This window comes from Nannospalax galili, unplaced genomic scaffold, assembly GCF_000622305.1.
Source record: "Nannospalax galili isolate Female #2095 unplaced genomic scaffold, S.galili_v1.0 scaffold372, whole genome shotgun sequence".
In the NCBI taxonomy this organism is placed as follows: Eukaryota; Metazoa; Chordata; class Mammalia; order Rodentia; family Spalacidae; genus Nannospalax; species Nannospalax galili.
In genome coordinates, this window is record NW_008332089.1 from 1,238,268 (window position 1) to 1,259,634 (window position 21,367).

A 21,367-nucleotide genomic window follows, 5' to 3' on the forward strand; every position below is an offset into this window, starting at 1 on the left:
AATCAAAAGGAAGGAAGGCAGTGGCAGACTCCTTACCTAGCATCTGTGAGCACGCTAGTTAGTCTTCATCATTTTGACACCGACGAGTCATATGGGAACAGGAAACTCAACTGAGGAATTACCTCCATGGGACTGGCCCACGGCCATGTCTGTGAGGTATTTTCTTGATTGCTAACTAATGTAGGAGGGCCCAGCCACTGTGTTCCATGCCATCCCTGGGCAGGTGGGCCTGGGCTGTATAAGAAAGGCAGCTGAGCAGCCCAGGGGAAGCGAGACAGTGAGCAGCGTCCCTCTGTGGTCTCTGCTTCAGGTCTTGCCTTGAGTTCCTGCTCTGACTTTCTTCAGCAATTGACTGTTATCTGGGATAAATAAACCCTTTTCTCCCCAAGTTGGTTTTGGTCAGTGTTTTATGTCAGCAACAGAGAGCCAACCAGGACACTGAAGTCTTAAGTTCACCCCTAATGCTGTAAAGCAAAACAGAACAAAACAAGTTATTTCAGAATCGTTGAAACTAAGTGGAAATCTTCCACTAAAAAAATCCAGCTCTCCTAAGAGATCCGTGGTAGCTGGGGATCAAACAATTAGTTGATCCAAATAGCTCTCCAGATTCTGGTAACAGAATGTTATCATTTTGGGTCCATGTGGAAAGTCAGTTTTATTCACTCAGAATTCACCAGGTCTCCAGAACTCCAGCTTCCTCATCAACATGCATAGTGGTGAGGGTTGGTTCCCAACAGTCAACTCTAAGATAATAATTCATGAAGATAAATGATATTGGATACCAGGAAGACCAAAAATCATCTCATAGGCAGCAACTTATGCTTTGAGAGGAAAAACAGGTAAGCGTGATCATAGTGCCAAGATGTCACGAATTTGGGGCAGTGAGGCCTGATGCTGCACTGTTCTAAACAGGACAGGTGCCTTGTGCTGCCACACGGAATGCAGCTCAGTGTCGTCCCGTCTTGCTTGGCTGACGAGTGGCACCATCGCTCCACAGAGGAGCTGGAAGTTCCGTCTGCTTCACCCACTGCTGCATGCAGATAGTGCCCACTCAGCCGATGTCTCAGCTGAACTGATGTCTCCGGCTACCTATAGTCTCACTGTTGGCTCTAGTCATGCTTTCAAATCTATTTGAAGTGTGCCAGGCCTGGAAAGACTCTGGGCGGGTCTCCTGGAGGAATGTCTCTGTTCGAGGCAGGAGCCAGGGTAGGCAGCACACCTCTGTCCTCCACCCTCACCTCTGTGAAAGGGATAAGGTATTTCAGATGGGCCGTAAAACGAGGGCGTTGTGCCAGAGGCATGTGGGTTCAGCCTAAGTATCAAGATGGATGAAAGGCAAGGCGGCAGCCCCACGTGACCACATGGTGAGACTTTGACCACAGGTTCTCTCTTGCTGACCACATCAGGAAAGGGGAAACAGTGCCTGGATTTCCCACCCGATTCCCGGAGGTTTACTCACGCTGTGTCCTCCAAACAGAACGACATGCACCTTTCAGAAATGTTCGCTATAGTTTCTCTTTCACAAATTCCACCTGAAGTGCTACAGAAGCTTAAGCGTAGGATCCGAGTCCAGCAGAGACCGCTTTGTTGGAGCCCGAGCCCTGTACAAAAGCTGTCTCTTCGCATTTGGATTGTGTACAGGGGCCCAATGGGGCAGATTTCATGCTTGGTCTTAACTGCATGTTTCTTTGGGACTGTCATCTCGGGGCCTCTTGGTTACTTGTGTCAGGCCCAACAAAGCAGATTTGACTTTCAAGGGCCTTTAATCAGTATTTTTGTGCTCAATGTTTTTATTCGTGATACAAAATATTACTCTGGGCTCTCACATACAGAGAATGGAAAAAATATTCTCTATTCTGCTCCGCCTCTGGCAATTCTATGTGTCTCACAGGGGAGTGCCAAGCAAGAACTAAAGGGAAGTTAAGAATAAGCATGGTCTGAGTTTGCACCTAAAAGCCGATGCCAGGCTGGCTGGCCCAGCGGTGCCATGGTAACAGTAGACATGGGCTCACCTAACAGATGTTCATGGAGCACTTATATTCCAACCATCATGAAATCAGTGATTGGAAACAAGGGGAAACAGTCCGCACCCCACCTCCAGTTCCTCTTGTGTAAGTCCACTTGTACCTGATGCTGCTTTGAGTGGACAGAGCTAACAAGATCAACAGTCTAAGACCAATGCACCCAGAGCACACAGAGCACCAAGATGAATGCCAGGCTCTCATTTACAGACACAACTTGTCAGACAACTTCTGTGCCAAAGGATTAAAGCAGGTGTTGAACCGAATGTTAGGAAGTTTTGAGGCTGGTAATGATCTGGCACTAGGTTTCTAGACAGGCCACCAGCAGGGTCCATCCATCCCATCAGGGCTCAGTCTTCAGTTGGAGGGAAAGCCCAGGAAGGGAGGTCCAGATCCCTGGGCAGCCTTCCAAAATGCTGCTCTCCATCAGCAGCCAAAAGCACGTGAGGATGAACGGCACTTGTCCCAGGGCTGAATCTAGTGACTTTCAAAATGTCATTTCTGGTGACTCGTACATTAATAAGATGTGGCCTAAGGGCCGAGGCTGCTTTACCCACAGCTATGCTGAGAAGCAAACTTCACCATAAACAGAAGACGTCAAAATCAGCACACTTGGAGATACCAGGCTTCCTCTTTCAAAAAGAGACAATCAGGATTTAGCATAAGATGGGGCTTGGGGTGTTGTAAGCACACTGTTGGGGCTATGTTCATACTGACCGTCTTTCCTGGCCCTGTGTGCAGCAGGGACCGCAACCTTGCTGCGTAGAGACAGACACAGTGTGCAGCTGTTGGATGAGCTCTATTTCCTTCACTGGAATTTTACTAAGTCAGCACGAGTTCCAAATTGGATTTGTCTATTAAAACAACCAGATGGGCAATTCGGTCTCAAAATTACCTCTATATTTATCTATTTCTGCAATTATCACCCTCTCTTCAATCTGTGATGAGCTTAGGTGCAAGTCAACTGACTGCGAAAGGTTAGACCTGAGAGAGAGAGGAGCTTAACGAAAACGTCATTAGAATCATGTTACAGACACAAACCTAACATTAACGTCTGCACGTTAGCTGTGGTTAAAGGGATGACCAGTAGAAGCACATAACCCATTTCAACCTGGCACACTATAAAGGCAGAATTCTTTATAGCCTTATTGACAGAGCACATGGACCAGCTTACATGATTACCGGTCTACTTACAGTAACTAAGCTCTGGGCACTAGGATGCTTTTGACAAAACAAGGCCACTGAGCGACAGTGGGAAGCAAATTTACGTTGCTCTCTGGGAATGAATGCACAGTGGGATTATGCATCCTAACCCTTGCACCTGGCTTGCAGTCTCTCACAAACACTTTAAATTTGTTGAAGAGGCTAACTTATTAAAGACTGATGGCAAAACGTTCATAAATCATTTTAAAAGAGGCTAAACTCGGGCAGTCTCTTTGAGAGGCCCACATCCATGCTCTGGGGTGTCTGTCTTCCTGAGTGCTTATTAACTCATTAAAATTATTTTAAATGTTTTAAAATAAACTCCAACTCTGCTTCAAAGAGAAAAAATGAGGCTCAAATTGTCAAGGGTCTTTGGTGGCAGTTTCCTCTTTCTGTCCACCAAGATTCTGTCATTCAACTTCCCATTAGTTAGCAAAACGGGATATCCCATGCTTCCTCTGAGCATTCTGAGGACATGTGATTCAAGTCCTGTGTGTTACCTTAATTTCAACTGTAAACATGAATCTAGTCTAGTATCTAGATTTAAGTAAATATTTAATAACACAAATGTAATGCACAGATTTCTTTCTAGAAGCATTTTTACATTACATGATTGGGTGAGTGTGCTCCCTGTGGCATAAACGTGATCAGAGGGAGTTGGTTCTGTCCTTCCACCATGTGGGTCGCTGGGACAGAACTCATAGGCTATTAGGCTTGGTAGCAAGCACTTTTACCTACTGAGCCATCTCACAGGCTCCCAGATTAAAGAATGTTGGTAGCAAAATGGTTATTAATCACTTAGCTGGTTTTAATGGATCACTTACCTACATATTTGTATTACTTAACACCATATAGCCAGTTACTGAGAGCTGACAGTGGTGCTAATTTCCATCACCCAAGTAAACACAAAAGTAACACAGAGTCTGACAGGGATACCCTCTACTGCCCTTTTGTCTAATATTTGACTTATGTGTATACACTTGGGGGGTGGTGCACATGCCCGTGCAGCGTGCAGAGGCCTGAGGCCAAGGTCACCTGCTTCCCTCTACCATTCCCATTACTTTGAAACTCTCTCACTGAACCTGGAGCTTATAGTCAAACTGGTGGTCAGCAAGCCCCAGAAATCCTTTGATCTCTGCCCCCCACCAGAGCTGGGTTTGCAAGGGGCACAGGCTGCCTAGCTTTTGACATGGTGAGAGGGATCTGAATTTGGGTCCTCCTGCTCACCCAGCAAGCTCTTACCCACTGAGTCATCACCCCAGTCCCTAATATTTGACTTTTAGAGCCAAGCTGTCCTATGATATAGCTATACCCTACTTTGTAAAATTTTTATGTGTATGAGTGTATTGCCTGCATGTTATGTGACTGCACATGTGTCATGCAGGGCCCTAGGAGGTCAGAAGAGGGAGCTGGAATCCCCTGGAACTTGAGTTTCGGACGGCTGTTAGCTGCCATGTCAGTGCTGGAAATGGAACCCAGGTCCTCTGTAACAGCAGCCAGCGCTCTTAACCACTTGAGCATTTTGCTCCAGCTCCCATACTGTACTTTTAAAAGGAATTTTCACTGGATAGGTCCAAACTGAAAAGCACAGCAAGTTTACTGTGCATTAAAAGCCCAAATGCGCTCCTCACAGCCTGTGGACAGGCAACACAGCTCATTTCCACAGAACCACCGAATTCTCAGCAAGCGATCTGCTACGGTAGATGCAGATCTCACAGCAAGCAGCAGTGGATCACCTTTGCTTTAGGTCAGATCAAAGAAATCCTTGAGACTAACTTGGAGTTGGTGTGATATCCAATTGCTCCTAAAGTGCACACTACTTAAATGAAATTTGCTTTTTCTATTATTTTTCACTAGTGTTGTTCAATGCAGACTTGAATACTCCTTTCTGAATCTAGGGAATGGAAGGGCAAAGAATCTTAACACCCTCTCCTGCTGACAGCTCACCGAGTAGCTACTCAAACATGGAGGTCTGTAGATATGACTTAGATATACATTTCAATAGTATCTCTTTTCTGGTTTGAAATTCCTCGTTTTTGTTACCAGCTCAAGATGGAGGTGAAGAATCCTTAGGATATCACACAGTTCAGAAAAACTGGACTCATCAAGTCTCTGAAGAAGTCATTTACAAGGCTAGGTTGGTATTTATCTCAAGTACCAGTTTATTAGTGGATTTCTGCCATCAGTGATGCTTTAGTTAAGTGGCAAACCTGACCGATGGACTCCAAGAATTCACAAAGGGCAAGGCGGGGGCACGATGAGCTCCTCTCCCTTTTCTCTCCCTGCATCCATTCTGAGCAGCGAGCAGCATCCAACTACTTTAGAAGAGCCACGTCTCACTGTGCTGAGCTCTTTTCTCCCTGAGAGGTTTACTCATTTATTCATTCGTGTGTGTTAGTGTGTCCGTGTGCATGTGCCGTGGGCGGGAGGGCAGAGCTAACAGGACAGCTTTCTGGGAGTCAATTCCCTCCTTTCACCATTTGTGTTCCAGGGAGCAAGCACCTGCACCTCCCAAACCTTCACGTGAGCCTGCCGAATTTAAATCTAACTTTCTCGCTTACTTTACCCTCTAATTTCAAGCCTTACATTTTACCATCAGAAACCCTGAGAATTCTTTTAATACTTTGACGTGTATTTGAGTATGTTCAACTTTGTACCCTTAGAAATTTGTTTCAACTGTATAGACTAAATTAAAGTTCTGGAGTCCAAAAGCAGCTTTTAAAATGCAGGTTTCAAGCTGGGCATGGTGGCTCACACCCTTTTAAAAAATTTTATTTTTACGCGTATGCATGTATTGCCTGCATGTATGTAAGTGCACCCGTGTCATGCAATGCCTTCAGAGGACAGAAGAGGCTGTCGGATCCCCTGGAACTGGAGTTACGGACAGTTGTTAGCTGCCATGTGGGTGCTGGGATTTGAACCTGGGTCTTCTGCAAGAACGATCAGTGTTCTTAACCACTAAGCCATCTCTCCAACCTCCAGCTCACGCCTTTAATACTAGCACTTGGGAGCAGAGGTAGGCAGATGTCTCGAGACTGAGGCTAGCCTGGTCTACAGAGTGAGTTCCAGGCCAGTTGTGGCTACAGGGAGACCCCATCTCAAACAAAACATCAACAAGTTTCAAGTACAGCCAAGGCCCTGTCACTACCAACATCCACACAAGTTCCAAGTTAAATAAGTGATCTTGAAATTTTTAGATCAACTCAAACAGTCCTTCAAAAAAACTTGGGAACACTTTTCACCTTTTGTTCATATTCAATTTCCTCTGCAATTTTTTTTTTTTTTTTTTTTTTTTTGGTTAATTCTCTCCTTGAGTGACCGATGTGAAGAGTAGAGCATAAATTAAGAAAACAAGGGTCATGGCAAATTTTCATCCTGAGATGCTCTTAGAAAATGCTATTTAGTAACACATAGAAATAAGCCCTTTTATGAATGTCTATCATCCATTAGCAAGACCAATCCACACACATGCATGCACCCACACACATGCCTGATGGGTGTAGGCGCCTGCATGCCATGGCACGCATATGGAGGTTAGCAGACAACTGTTGGGAGTCAGTTCTCTCTGTCCACTGTGGGTACCAGGACTGAACTCAGGTCATGTAGCTTGCAGAGCCAGTGTTGGACCTGCTGAGCCATCTCCCAGTGGTGGTATTTTCAACCACTTCACACAAACCATCATCACCTGATTTTCCAGGAGGAAGCCATTAAGACCTGTGTGTTGTGGTGTTGTCCCAGAAGACAAGTCATGTTTCTGGCCCAGATGGACAAAAAGCCCACGTGTGACTCTGGGTACTCGAAGGAGAGGTGGTGGAACTAAGCAGGATGTCTTTCAGACCATGAAGAGTTAAAATTATCCATGTTCAGCTGATGATTACAGAAAGAATGTGCATGCTTAAGCTATGTACTTTGAAGAACAGACTTTGTGAAGAATTTAACTTTAATGCTGGTAATCAGAAAAGCAAACCCCTGCATAGGCCACGCCAAACACACCTCAGGACTAGTGTGCGGACCTGGCACAAGGGTTGCTGTGGAGGTGAGCAGAAAGGAGGCAGAGGGGCTTCGGAGTGAGCAAGGAAAACCAAGCAACTTCAGGCTGTGCTTCTAGAGAAGCCTTGGAGGTGAGCTACTGGGAGCAATCTTAGCAACTCTGCTTTGCTCAAGACACTGCTGATGGTGGCTCTTTCCAGAGCGGATGAGATCGAGATTTGCTGCACACCACCTTTGGACTGTGGCGCTGCGCATCAAACCCAGGCCCCGTGTGCACTAGGCTAGCAACTCCAGCAGCCGAGCTACACCTCAACCCCTTTCCTTCTGTTTACAAAAGCTACGTAAAAACTGTACCAATACTTCTTGGAGAGTTAGAATGGTGTTTTGGGTGTACAACTTGCTTCTTTTAAGTATTGAAATCAGACCAATAACTGTGATGTTTTAAATACTGGAACTCTAGAATGTGAGATTTAACTTTCTTAGTGTTGAAAGGATCAGTAAGAACTAAAGGCGTGTATTCCTTAGTCTGACGTGTGTCTGTCTGGAGAAGCAGCTCGCACTGCGGCTGCACTTGGTGGAGGAGGAAGTGGTGCTTTATTGCAGTTCATGTACAGCTGTCTGCGATTTCCATCACATGTGATTTGGGAACACCTATCCAAATATATACATATATATACACACACACACACACACACACACAATTCCACAAATTCAAGATGTCTTATACATATCAATATAAACCACAAGAGACATATTGGTAATCAAAACTCAATTAACAGCATTAAAAAAAAAAAAGATATAAATTAAGTTTTACCCTAGGAGCTGCGATCTTCCCCCAAGGTAGCTGGTGTCTCTCGAAGCCATGCATCTCACTGCTGAGCCCACCGCCCCCTTCTACACACCATGGGTTCCTGGCTTGTCCTCCTCTCCCAACCCCGGTAATTAGTGCAGCAGAGACAAAGACAGGAGAGTGCGGGCTTTAGCTTAACCAGTTTGATTCAGCATTGAGTACCAGCTGTATGTACACATACTTTTGCTAAGTCTCTTTCCAATAGACATTTCAATTGAGATAATTTTATATTGAAAAAACTGGTAAATATTACAGGTACCCGAATATTTCTAAAATGGTACTGTCCATAAAATGGGCAAAGTAATCCTTCCCACTTTAAATAAAGGTACTGAAGGATCTGTGATAAAAATAACATTATTTTATGTACTTAAAAAACATGGGAGACCAAGGGCTTTCCAGAGAATAGGTTTTGCTAAAATAATGGCCTACAATTTGGAAATGTTTCATTCTGTCAAAAACTCACTTGCTGAGAATGCTCTAACGGCAGCCACTGCCACCAAAGACACAGGCCTCTCACTCCAGACATGCACTCAAAAACACCTCGAACTGTCACACCAAAGACAACCAAGTGTAGACTTCCCAGACGAATTGTTCTTGATCTGGCAACTGCAATTTTATTGAAGCCTACCGCTTGCTTCTGTGGCACAAGAGACCCTTTTCATGTTTTCAGTATGTAGGAAACTGTAACCAAAACCATCTCGTGTGCACACACATGATGTTCTATGGACAGGGTACCTGAACGACTCCCTCACCTACCTGGCTTTCCTACACATGAAGATGTTGCGCTACTGTGTATGCGAGTACAATTTTCACACCATACTTTCCTGGACATTTTGCCCAGAGGAAAGAAAAATCCTTACTAAGTACATTCATTCCACAGCCTTTCATGAAGGCTCGCCCCGACCAACCATGGCATCAAATGACAAACTGACGAAGCTTCCCCACTGCAGCAATGTGGCCGCTCAACACTTGCAACCTGTATAGAAATGGGGTCTGCTTCCCACAGAATGCCACTGAACTTGCAGTGCTAACAGGAGCTTTGTCAGATGAGCGCGTTAGAGGCCTGTCCATCTGCCTGCTGCACTGTCTACTCTGTTCACAGGACTCAGAAAGTCAGCACTGACAAAACAAGTCCTCACCAGTCTGAGTCTCTCGCAGGCACGCACACTTAAAATGAGAGTCCTTTGACATTCTGCTTTCATAGAGTTATGACTTGTTTACTCAGTCTGAAACTTTAGACCTCCAAAGCATAATTAAAAAATATAAACCATTACTTGAAAATGCTAAATTCCCCCGAGTTTTTGGCTTTTGTTTTTAAAATTATGTCAAATTGTTTCGCAGACATTCTGTGACATGAAAACATGCTGATGTGTTTAGGAAGTTATAATCCGAGGTCCGTTTACACAGACTGCAGCCACATCAAGCACGAAGACACGAAGGGGCACCCTGAACTTATCTACACACTATAAATTAATCACACATAACTTTTCAAATGCCAGTCCCCAAATTCACAGGTGGGTTTGGAAGTGTGTGAGGGAAAAGCCACAGGAAGGAAGTGCCACCACATACTGAAGGCTGGAGGGGCAAAGCCCCAGCCCTCCCTGTTCACCTGTGAGTGCCAAGAGCAGCAGCCTGGCTGGCCTCTGGGGTTGCCTGACAGGGGCGGGCTGGCTACACAGGTGGAATGTTTTACATGGAAACGATTCTCTGCTTTACGGCTGACCATAAAATGACCCACTCGTAGAAATGAAAATAAATGGCTCAACAACGAATCAAACTGGTTTCTCAAGGCATTATCATTGTAATAAATTTGTGGACTCTATACTGTGAGCAGACAGTGATTATTTTGGAGCAGGAAAAATAAAGTGTGGAATTAGTAACGCAGAGGCTGAAAGGCAAGTGACACAACCAGGAGAACGCCGCAAACAGACGCTGTTCCCTTCTCTACTGCACCTACACTCCAAGGTCAGAGGCCAGAGTAACCAAAGGCATCTCACCGGTACTGTGCACAACTGTGAGCTGACAACAGAAAACAAACCCCACTGTTATCTGTGGTCACTTTCTTCAGGGTTAGTCCAGGAACTCAAGAGTTTACATTCTTTTTTCTTTATTTGTTTATTTTAATTAAACACATAAAGGTTAATAAACAGACATAGTCCAGAGTTAGTAGGTTGGTATTGTAACATTTATTAAAATAATGCTATGGGTTAATAGAAACAGCAAAGAACCGAAGAATTAAAATGCAAGCTATGTAAAATCCCAACTAAAACCCAGAAGTGTCTAATGTATGCATTCATTAGCTAACTAAAAGCCCAAGGAAGACAGAACACCCAATATAATAAAGTACTGCAAAACAATTGGCAATTTTCAGTTATCAAAATTGTGGATTTTGCATTTTGTATCCTTTTCTCAATCAAGAAAAAAATTCTTTTTGAATGTTATATAACATACATATAAAACAAGATAGAAAAATACATTATAAACTTGTAACAATGGCTGTAAATACATTATCTTACATGTTTCTCATAGGCAATAGGTTGGTTATGGTACATACATAGCATGAGACTACTAAGATAATAAAGAATAGACAAAAAATACATGTCAGCTGTACGGTAACATACAAACGACACTCCCATCTACCCAAGCTAAAAAATTACATAATACTGTCAGGAAAAAAGTCTTAAAAACTACATACTTTAATAAGAAAAAAATTCAAAGAGTGATAATACTGAGAACCAAGGCATTCAGAGATTTCAAAAGTCATGCTTTTTTTTTTTCAGTTGATCCAAAACGTTGTCAACTAAGTTTTCAAAAGTTTGTTCAGAGCCAACATTACTCATAAATGTCACACATTTATTGTTTCATACATTTACTTTCTTCCCCATAAAAGACCTTTGATAAACATCTAAAATGTCCAGGTATAACACAGCTGAGATGAAACTGGATCAAATACTGGTGCTGTTCTACACTGTCACCTCAAGTGTTTGAGTGTCGCAAATTTATTCAACCAACCAACCAAAGTTACGAATCAAAATGGCACAGCCTATGTCGTAAAGAGATCAAAACATCTGTCTGTGTAATGGACAAAGCAGTGGCCCATTAAACCAAAGCTAGCGGAGTAGGAAACAATGACTGTCTATTGCATAGTAAATAAACTGAAAACTGTTCCAAGTGAGACAGAATAACGCAGAGGTCACCACGACGGTGCCGCCCAGCTTCCTGCTGACCCTGACTGTGAAGCCATGACGGCGTGGAAGAGAGCTTGAGTTGGTGAGTTAGGAGTCCACTGTCCCTTGAGATTTGCCACGTCTGGTACTGACCAGGTAATGATGAATCCACTCAAGTGTTTAAATGCAGGATTTGCACACAAATTGCTTCAACTACAAAACTGAACTTCACAAGAAATTGGGAGATGAAACTCAAATGTAGTTGAACATTTATATGCACAATGCTAGTCTTCCTGATTTTTTTAAGTTAAAAAAGGGGACAAAAAAGGTGTGTTCAGGAATGTTTACTAAGGTCACTAGAGCCAGCAGAGATGGACTACATAAGATATCTAGTATGGCAAAGTCTGATTCAATTTGGGTCACTTAACCCTTTTTCTAGAATGAAAAATTACAAAGGTTCATTTTTGTGAAAGTTTGCTAGGTATACTATTTTCTCCAATTAATAAGGAAAAAAAACCAATGTCTCCCTCTTCAAACAAAATAAAGCTCTAATTTTGTCTGTAAACTGATGCTCAGATCTTACATAATTTTTTACCCTCAGAATCTTTTGGGCTAACACTGAAGACTGCAATAACCAAAAATACTCCATTATGATTTGTAAATGAATGATGCTCTAAAATTTACTAGTCAGACATTAGAAAAGGTATCAAATTTTTCACAGTATCAGATTTGGCAAATTTGCATCAAGATAACGTGGCACAAACCAAACAATTCAAGCCACCAACTCCTCTATCTCCCCTCTACCCTCCTGCACGTACTGGGCGACTGAGGAGCATGCATTAACTTTTATTCTGAGGGAGGAGCTGATCTTACAAGACACTTGACAAAATGACCATGAAGGAAAATAAGGCACTTTCTTTTCTTTATACTTATTCCAATACTTAAAAATAAAAAAGAAAAGACAAAAAGGCTCTTTTGGTCTTTTGTTTCTTGACAACCACCAGAAAAAATCATTTAATGAAATAAAGGGTTTCTTTGTTCTTTTTCTTTTTTTTATAACACTTGAAAGTATAAAATGCTACATTTCCAAAAATATATATATTTTTTCTGCACCAGCACCCTTGTATAGTAAAAGTATCTACTTTTGTTCATTTGTTTCAATGCACTACACTTTATCTACAATTTCATTACATGTATACAGCAAATAGGCAAGCATGGCTTTTACATCCTTAATGATTTTTTCTATACAGGGAGGTTTAAAAAAAATATTTCAACAGTTTGCCCAGTAACGTGACACATAATGCATGTACCTTGTTCTCAAATATTTCTTAAGGTGGTGTAAAATAAGATTTGGAAATTTAACTCAGATACTCATCTCTTTAAAAATAGCGTTGCAGTTTTGTACTTTGCATTACTTTTCAAAACTCCTTGTTAAATTTTTCTCTCATGGCACACTTTGTTCTAATACTTCAAATTTTGGCAGGCAATATAAAAAAAGGCTGCAAGTTTTGCCCTCTGAGGGCACTGTAGTGACTAAACAGCGTATCAAATTTTGAATACTTTTTGAAATCACTTCACCAATGATATCCCTGACCGAAGGTTCATGCATGATGTATCATCACACAGTACATTCAGAGAGCTTTGACTTCGCTATGAGCAGGAAAAGATTCCTGGAAGTCTCTCACAGTAACTGCCTCTGTCATGAGTAGTTAGGGCCATCTGTCTCCCCTTCTCAGAGAGGCCTTCTTACCGTTCGCTTGGGGTGGGACATTGAAAGATGATCAGTGCTGCGGGATGGACTGGGCCTTATTGCTTTACTACTATTCAGTGCAGGTTCTAGAACCACTTTCACCCAAACAAGGGAAAAACAAAAAGCTGAGTTGGAGGACAACAATTTCTTTGTCTTTTGTTTGGTTAGATGGTAAGACGAACGGACAATGCCTCAGCTCGCTGCACTGACGACAGGCAAGCAAAGGCGATTACCAGTTAACTGATCAGCAGGCAGGCATGGTCAGGTCATCATTGGGTGAAGAGTTCAGAGGTCAGAAGGTCATAGGTTAGTTGCCGGTGGCGGCTGGGTGGTTAGAAACAAAAACAAAACAAAAAAAGAAAAGAAAAGATAGAGAAGAGATTAGTTTCAGCTAGTGACGGCTTAATGACAACATGAAAAACTAATCACAACTAATAAAAAAAAGCATGTTTAATTCTGACAAACTGATTGACACCATCTACAGAATACAATAAAAATCATGACAATGTCATATCATGATTTGAACAAATGGAGGAGCCCACTCCCACAAAAATCACAACCCCCCCAAAATACCCCCTAAAACCCCCCAAACAAAACAAACCACCAAAAGAAAAAAGGAAAACAAACAAACAAACAAAAAACCCAAACCCAACTGGTTAACAGAGAAAATAGAAATAAAATACAACTAACAACTAATAGTTAGTAGCAGTCAATGAAGGAAATCGGAGAACAACAATGGATAGATCTGGTCTACGGAGCTCTGACCAGTCGGTCGCTGTGACCTGACTGCTGTCAAGCATTAGTATTCTCTCAGATGCAAGCAATAAAGCAACTATTAATGATGGATGTGATTATTAATAATTGATGATTAACAGAAATGAATCTGAAGGAATTTAAAATTCTACAAATAATTTGGTTTAACATAAACTCTGGGCCAAACAAAGTTTCTTTTATTCAATAAATGTTTATTGCTTTTTCATTATTCTATTTACAAACAACATGGAATTTCTTGGCCTCATGATACAAAGCAATACTGTGGTCTAGCAGTGTAGGCAACATCATGGGAACCAGAAGAAGGCCAGGCCTTTTGCACTGGCCAACACTTTCCAGTTGAAAATACTATTTTACACATATAGAACACTTATAAAATGCACTTGCATGTAAATGTAAACACTGTAAAATCCTGCCATTTAAAATTCTATACCTCAAAGAGCTCTAAGTACATCAAAAAATAGAAGAGATTTCTAATTGATACCAATAAGGCATTTTAAAACTACAAACAGCTTTCTTTATTCAATTTCAAAGCTAATACTCTGCAAATACAATAAAATCTGACATTTCATATACATTCCTGCTTTATATTTTATATTTTAAAAGAAGCCACCTGTAAATACTATTTTCTTTTGCAAAATAACAAAAAGAACAACAAAAAAAAAACTTTAAAAAATTACAGTGAAACATAAAGTAGTTCTCAAGTGGAAAAGTTCCCGTTCCCATGTCCTTGAGCAGCTCCTTAGCCAGCCTGCCACATTCTGCTCCAAACTTGGTCCACTTAACAGTAGTATGATCTTTAAGACTCATTCAACAGCTTAATTATTTCTACTATATTCTGAGGTTTGACAGAATTCTCTGTACTGTTGCCATTGTGACTAAGGCAGAGGAGATGTGAATGAAAAGATGTTCAGTGCATCAGAGTCTACGCCCCTTCATCAATCAAACCCAGTCGGTGTGATGTCATAGGGTTTAAATGTTTACATAATGGACTTATTTACCATCATATGACAAAAATGCTTTCTCTATTCTATCACTTAGGACAGTTTATAAATACTACAAAAATACTGTATCTTCAGTGTGACCAAATCTTCCCTGAATTTCTTAAAAAAGAATTAGAATCTTATTTAAAATAAAAAATGCTGCTCCAAAATCTTAAATTGTGTAAGTAATGATTCTGGTCAAATCATTACTCAGAAAAACTTGTGATCACGTTTCAATGTGGGATATGTAACAAGGCAAGCCGCCACACTCAGCACTCCTGGAACACATCCTCTGCCAAGCCCTGGCTTCCTAACGGTACTTAAAGGTATGTCAGCTGTGCAAAATCATTTATAGTTCATTACAATTAAAAAGTCAGTTGGTCTTAAGTTTCAAATTCAGTTTTGAAATAGGTACAGAGGTGGAGTTTTAGTAAGCAACTAGCTATCTGTGAACCTTGTGACTAACTACTCTAGCTCATACACAATCACATGGGTATACCCCCTTGGGCTGTTTCTTTGCATCATATGAATGCTAATAATCTCTTTGAAGGATTTTTTAATTAAAAAAATAGAGAAAACAGTAGTATCATAAAATAATTTAAGTGAACGACTTCAGTCATCTCCCTTAGACCCAATGAGTGCATAAGGTAAGTATACAAATAATCTGCTTCTTTAATTTTAAAAAGGCATTTCGGTTTGCTGACATTGTATTTTTAATAAAAAGTGAGAACTAATCACAATAAACACAACTACAAAAGAGCCATGCATGGAATGTGTTTCCTTTTCCAGATAAAATAAAACCTTGGTCTAATATGTTTAACAGTTTGAAGGCACTGGAGCATAAAGTAAGAAATAATCACCGTTAAAAATAAAATTAGAGGACATCTCCTCAAATGAGGCACAAAGGGCAAGAAAACTTAAAAGGAAAAACCACTTCAAAGTACTCTGTAGGAGAATTATTTGGACATTAGCAGTATGACACAGCCTCAAGATTATTTATGGGATTGCCCACTTTCCTTAAATCTAAAGTGGCCTTCCTCCATCCAATTTCCCCATCTCTAGGGGACTTTCTAATACACAATGGTTGACACATTGTAAGGAATACTATCTTCATGGATACTGACCAGTCTGGAATCCATTTTGTTCGATGAATAACTACACACATGTATGCGTTCACTAAACGTCATTAGGATGCTTTCATTGTATGTGCTATCAAATAAATATCATCAGTCCCTCTTGAAAGGGACTATTTTGTTTCTAATATAGAAACCAGCTGTGTCCAGTGTTTATAATGAGTATCCAAGGGCAACCATGTCAAGCAAGCTAGGTCCTTTTCTATCATGCTGGGGGTTCCTATTTTGCAACAAAAAAAACTTAGAAAACAATTCAATGTCAATAAACCGAAATCACTACTCCTCAAATAAGCATAAATAATTTAAAAATGGGTCTAAGGGCATATACAGGACACAAGTCACAAATAATAAAAGGAGAAAAATGAAGACTTATTTTCCAGTCACAGGTCAGTCAGAAAGGAGATCCAGACAGCTGGATCTCTTACACCACAGAGCTTCAGAGACGTTTACCTTCAGGCTATATTTTAGCAGCAAATGACAAAAATCAAAGGATCCATTTTGGCAAGAGAATAAAGGATTAAGAGGGAACTCATTTCTCTAATTTGTAAAAAAAAATGTCCACCTATATGAAAGCTATCTTCACAGTCCCAACTTTGCTGATCTCCGCTAGGCACTGGACACATGTGCCTATGTATACAGCGGCTCAATGTCTTATTAGAAAGAAAATGGAAACGAGATCTTCAGTTCTCTCCAAATTAGACAGGAAGCGAAACTCCTTTACTTCTCTCATTAAAGCACCATCCGTTCAATTCACTTTGCAATACCAACCCCAATTTTCAGAACAATTAAGGTAAATTTTAGCAAAAACTGTTACTAAAAAACAGCTAAGGGAATGCAAAAATTTAATGGTTCCCCAAGTTTACGTTTTAGTAGAACAAATCATAGTATATAATAGAAGATTTAATAAATTAAAATACAAAGGGAGGGGGAAAAAGTCAATCCCCCCCAAAGAAAACAAAACTAAATGTGTCAATTATTAAAATGAATTTAGCAAAGAAAAGAAATGGTGTTCAGGTAAACAGTCACATTTTCCATCAGGTGTGGTGTTGCAATTTTATGGACACCCAACGCATTTCTTATAAACAAGAACTGCAGAACTAAACTAACCTCGGTCTGCGGTCACAATCCTTTGGTAAGGATGGACACGCATATCGTGCCTTCGAACTTTAGTAGCCACCGCACCTAGTTAAATTGCAATTACCAAGACAAAGTTAGAAAACATACATGAGGAAAAAAACATTAACAGCAGGTTTATCAAAATGGTTTTCAAATGTTCATTTACTACAAAAGTTTAAGAAACATGTTAAGGCACAGTAGTTTTAAAATTAACTGCAGTATGTCATGTATATATGCATCTATTAATATTGCATTCATTTCAAACAGGTTGGCCTTAACCGACTTTACCCATTCATTTACAATCCCCAAGTTACAGCATGTCATAGACTCTACTGGAACCAATCGCATTTGAGCTTTACTAGTCACATATTCACTGAAGTGCCTTTCTTGCAGCAGGACTACTTAAATAATGCCACGTTTAATACTGACAATTATTTGCTAACCTTAACTTCCAGAGTTTATTATGTAAAAAAGGTTTAAAAGCAACTTTTAAAGCCTACAGATTGTGGTTTTAAACTTTGAGTCATTAAGTATGAACTGCAATGAATTAGGTGATTAGTAAAGCGAACAGTATAGTACACTTAGCAGTCAGTATACTACTATACACTGTTATAAATTACTGTCACTTTGTAGGATCAACAGACTAAACCAAATCAGTAACATAATTTTACTTTGTATCTATGTGCAAAAGTGCAAGTAAGTCACTGACTGCTAGGCTAAGCTTTTCCTCGAGGCTGCTGAGACTAAGCATTTGTTAAATTCAGATCTGATGAGGGTTCAGTTAAGACCGTTCTTGAATTCTTAGCCTTTCGTTGGGAAAGCCATACCTAAAGATAAAAGGAAGGGAATTAAAAATTAGTCATCAATGAAGATTTGATGCGGACACCAATCTCCTCACTACCACCAACACACATGTCTGCATCTGTTTTGAAGGGCACTGCTTATTTTAAAATAATTTAATGTGAGACTCGATACATTAATCATGCATGTTATCTGTGTGCAAATTAACTGTAACTTGGCAATTTGAAATAATTCCCTCCATTCTCCAAAGGGCCAATCTAGTGTTTTACTGCTCAGGTGGCAAAGCAAGAAATAACTGATCACAAGAGTGTTTTCTTACTTAGCACTCATTAACAGAAACCTTCAAAGTGCTAACTGGGTATCTGCATGTTTTGCTCTTCATTTTGCTAGTTTTCATATTTATAAATTTCCTAACCAACCAACCAACCAACCAAAGCTCGACAGTGAGCAGTCTAATCGAAAGCAGTGCCTCTTTCCTGCCATCTCCAAACCGTAGGATGGTTAACACTAAGAGCACAAACCCTATGGCAGAGCTGGAAGCTGAGCTCTGACAGTGCGGGGGAAGCAGCTGGCAGCTGAGCGCCCCAGGCCTCCAGGAAGTCAAGAGTCCTGACTCCTCAGGAGCAGATGCTGTGGGTGCAGCAGAGAGGAGTTCTAGGGTAGGAGCATGCACGGGGCCACAGGACAGAGTATTAATAGAAAGGAAAACTTTAAGGTTACAGGTTACATGTTATTTTTAAAAATGCTTCAAGAAATGGGCAGCAGAACACAGCCTCTCACCGACATTTCTGTGGTATAATTCTGACCTATAATTATTTTATACAACGATTTAGACAGAAAACATGTACAACAAAATGTATTTGTTCATAAAACAAAAGGCACCTGAGTGCATGCACACACACAGATAACATACAGAGCGCCGTGGCTTTCTTTAAATGAACAATGAATTTTCAAGTTTCAATCTTAATGTCCAGGTTAATTAAAGATTTTCAAATTTTTCAAATCAGTATTAAGCTGGGGGCAGGGACCTTAAAAGACCAAAGTCCTAAAAGTCAACAGCATGCAGCACCAAGGTCATATACAATGGGGCAGGGGGCGTGTTTCAAAATTCTGTCTGGTAAAGCAGTGGGCAGCACAGAACACAGCCCCCACAGTGCCGGGTCCTGTTAAGCAGCTGCTGAGCTCTAGTCCTTCCTCCAGCAAGTCAATGGGCTGGAATGTCAGGCATGACTGGCATTTCAATCCACTCTATAAAAAAAAGGCATTGGTAATGTCTTTTCCAAGAATATCACTTTTTGTTCATGTAAAACCATGCGCTTATATGACTTTCATCTCTGTCTCCAGCATGACTGCATTTAGTCACTCAGTATGTGCTCACCTAGTCCATAATGAACCACTGAAATTACAGAGTAGCAGTCATGTTAATTTGTACTTAAAAGACACAAACTGAAAAACCTTAAGACTGCAACTCTTAACTGCACCCCATTTTAAGTGATCATAAACATCCAAACACCTAACAGTGATGGAAAATTTTTAAATCTCAAAATATAATAACAGATCCTTAAAATGCGTCCACGAGAGAGCAGAAGCTAACTCTGGAGTGAGGGCTGCCAACGCCATGAAGACAAAGGGACGGGATGTAATAAAGCCCAGGAACTCCAGGAATATCGAGCAGCACAAGTATTACCTGTGCAAGAATGTATACGGTAAGTTTGCCCAGAGTGAATCTGAGGTACCAAAGTGAATCAAGGCAGATGAGGGTACAGCTACCTTGCAAGAGAGCCCTTGTGAGGAGCTGAAATACAAACAGATTTAGTTTTCAATCTTTCCTGCTAGAAACTAAACCGCTTCTCTAAAACTGATAAAAATTATCTCAAAGCCTGGGGCAAAACAACTTCTGAAGAAGGCATTAACCACCTAGTACTGGAACAGCACTTACCTAATACACCACTGGGTTCAATAGGGTACTCAAGGATTGATGTAGCTGGTGCCAACGTGTAGGGGTACTCATAGGGGGTGTAGATTAACCCAGCCTCAGGCCCTGGAGGGACTATTGCAGCAGTTGGGTGAGGAGTTCCGTTTGGCATGACAGCGGTCTGTATTTGTCTGATCAAAGGCATTATGGTAGGGCCAGCTGGCGTCGGTGTGCGCAAAGCAGCTGGTGGGAGGACAGGCGCAGGCCCAGTGATGATCCTTGGAGCAGCCTGGGCAGTGGCTGCAAGAGAAAAGGCAAGGGCTGCTACAGTAAGCAAAGAAATTTAGAGAGAAGTACAGGGAGAGCAGTAAGACACGGGAACGTGAGAGGAGCGGGACAAGAAAAGGAAAAGCAGGACAGGGAAAAATAAAAGGAAATCATTAGTACATGCGATGATCACACAAAAATGCCAAAGCACAACAATCAAATGCAATCAGCTTCCCTCTCCCAATGTGATTAGAACCAATGAATGTGTGAACATTTCTTAAAAACCACTGAGAAAACAAGACCATCAAAATGTTATATGGCTCATCTTCGATATATCTGCTTAAGGGTCTGACAGACTAAAAGTCCACGCAAAAACACAAGAAACTACTTGGATTAAAAGATGTTACCAAAAAATAAATAAATAAATGAATAAATGAAGGGAGTCCACAGAAACACAGTCTTGGCACATTTCTGAAGTGTAACTTCAGTTTCAAGTTAAAGAAAAGCTCACTGAATTAAGCCAGGTGAGTATGTTTCCAGCACACTTAGGAACTACTTCCTAAGGAAAGCAATACAGAAAACAGTCCTATTTCTAGATTCATGACTACTAAGGAGTAAACAAAAACCAATCATTTATAAAGTAATTACTGCTAAACTTACTGTGTGCGTATGTTTAGGAATGTTGACTAGAACTTTAAAATTGTATTTCTTAAAAAATTAATATAAATGGCATGTACACTTTAGGTTGTCTCAAACTACAAATTTTATATCCTTTCACTTTCACTACAAAAAGCTATTTTCTTAATATGTACCAAAAAGGGAGAACGTTAAGACTGAAACCAGTCACTGCCCACAGATCTCTGTGAACTCACTGGGAGGAGCTTTGGGGTGGACACATGCAGGGCAAGCAGGGGACAGAGGACCCAACAGAAGGCCATTTCTTTTAGAAATTCTCGAAATAAGCTTTTTAAAATTTTTATTTTTTGCATAAATGTAACAAAATATGCTTGAAGCTTTAATATTACAGTTAATAAACACAGCATTTCTTGAAACCCTTCACCAGAAGAGTAAGTTTACACCCCAAACTTGATATGCTGGCAGACAATTCACTGAAGCATTAAAAATGGGGATTTCAGTCCCACATTAAGTAGTATAATTGCAGACAAAACCACTACAGCCCTGGGCCTCAGGCTCATTCTTACGTGATTTAATGTTGGCATCTCTGTAGGTGCCGTTCAGAATCGCCAGCTCCATCAGCTGCATCTTCTTCAGGCTGTCTTCTCCTTCTGCCTGTATGTGGGAGACAGAAACAGTGAGTGTTTGTTTTATATTTATTATTATTATTCTTAATTTTTTATGTATATGCGTGTATTGCCTGCATGTAGGTAAGTGCACCCGTG

At 40.8% G+C, this 21,367-nt stretch overlaps 1 protein-coding gene across 5 annotated transcripts in view; it reads right to left on the reverse strand.

Moving 5' to 3' along the window:
* Window positions 1–10,231: 10,231 nt before the first annotated feature.
* Window positions 10,232–21,367, reverse strand: part of Qki (QKI, KH domain containing RNA binding) — an 88,951-nt gene continuing 77,815 nt past the window's right edge. Inside the window, exons 4-7 of one of the 5 annotated variants that reach the window (XM_008827203.3) lie at window positions 21,170–21,257; window positions 19,725–20,000; window positions 16,976–17,050; window positions 10,232–13,305 (exon numbers count right to left, since the gene is read on the reverse strand). In XM_008827203.3, the coding sequence (XP_008825425.2) occupies window positions 13,289–13,305; window positions 16,976–17,050; window positions 19,725–20,000; window positions 21,170–21,257 (456 nt within the window). In that variant the 3' untranslated portion in view covers window positions 10,232–13,288. Of the gene's footprint in view, window positions 13,306–13,925; window positions 17,812–18,624; window positions 19,034–19,724; window positions 20,025–21,169; window positions 21,258–21,367 lie in introns of those variants that run through there. The other 4 variants (XM_029560675.1, XM_029560677.1, XM_029560678.1 and 1 more) reach the window with 4 other exon arrangements.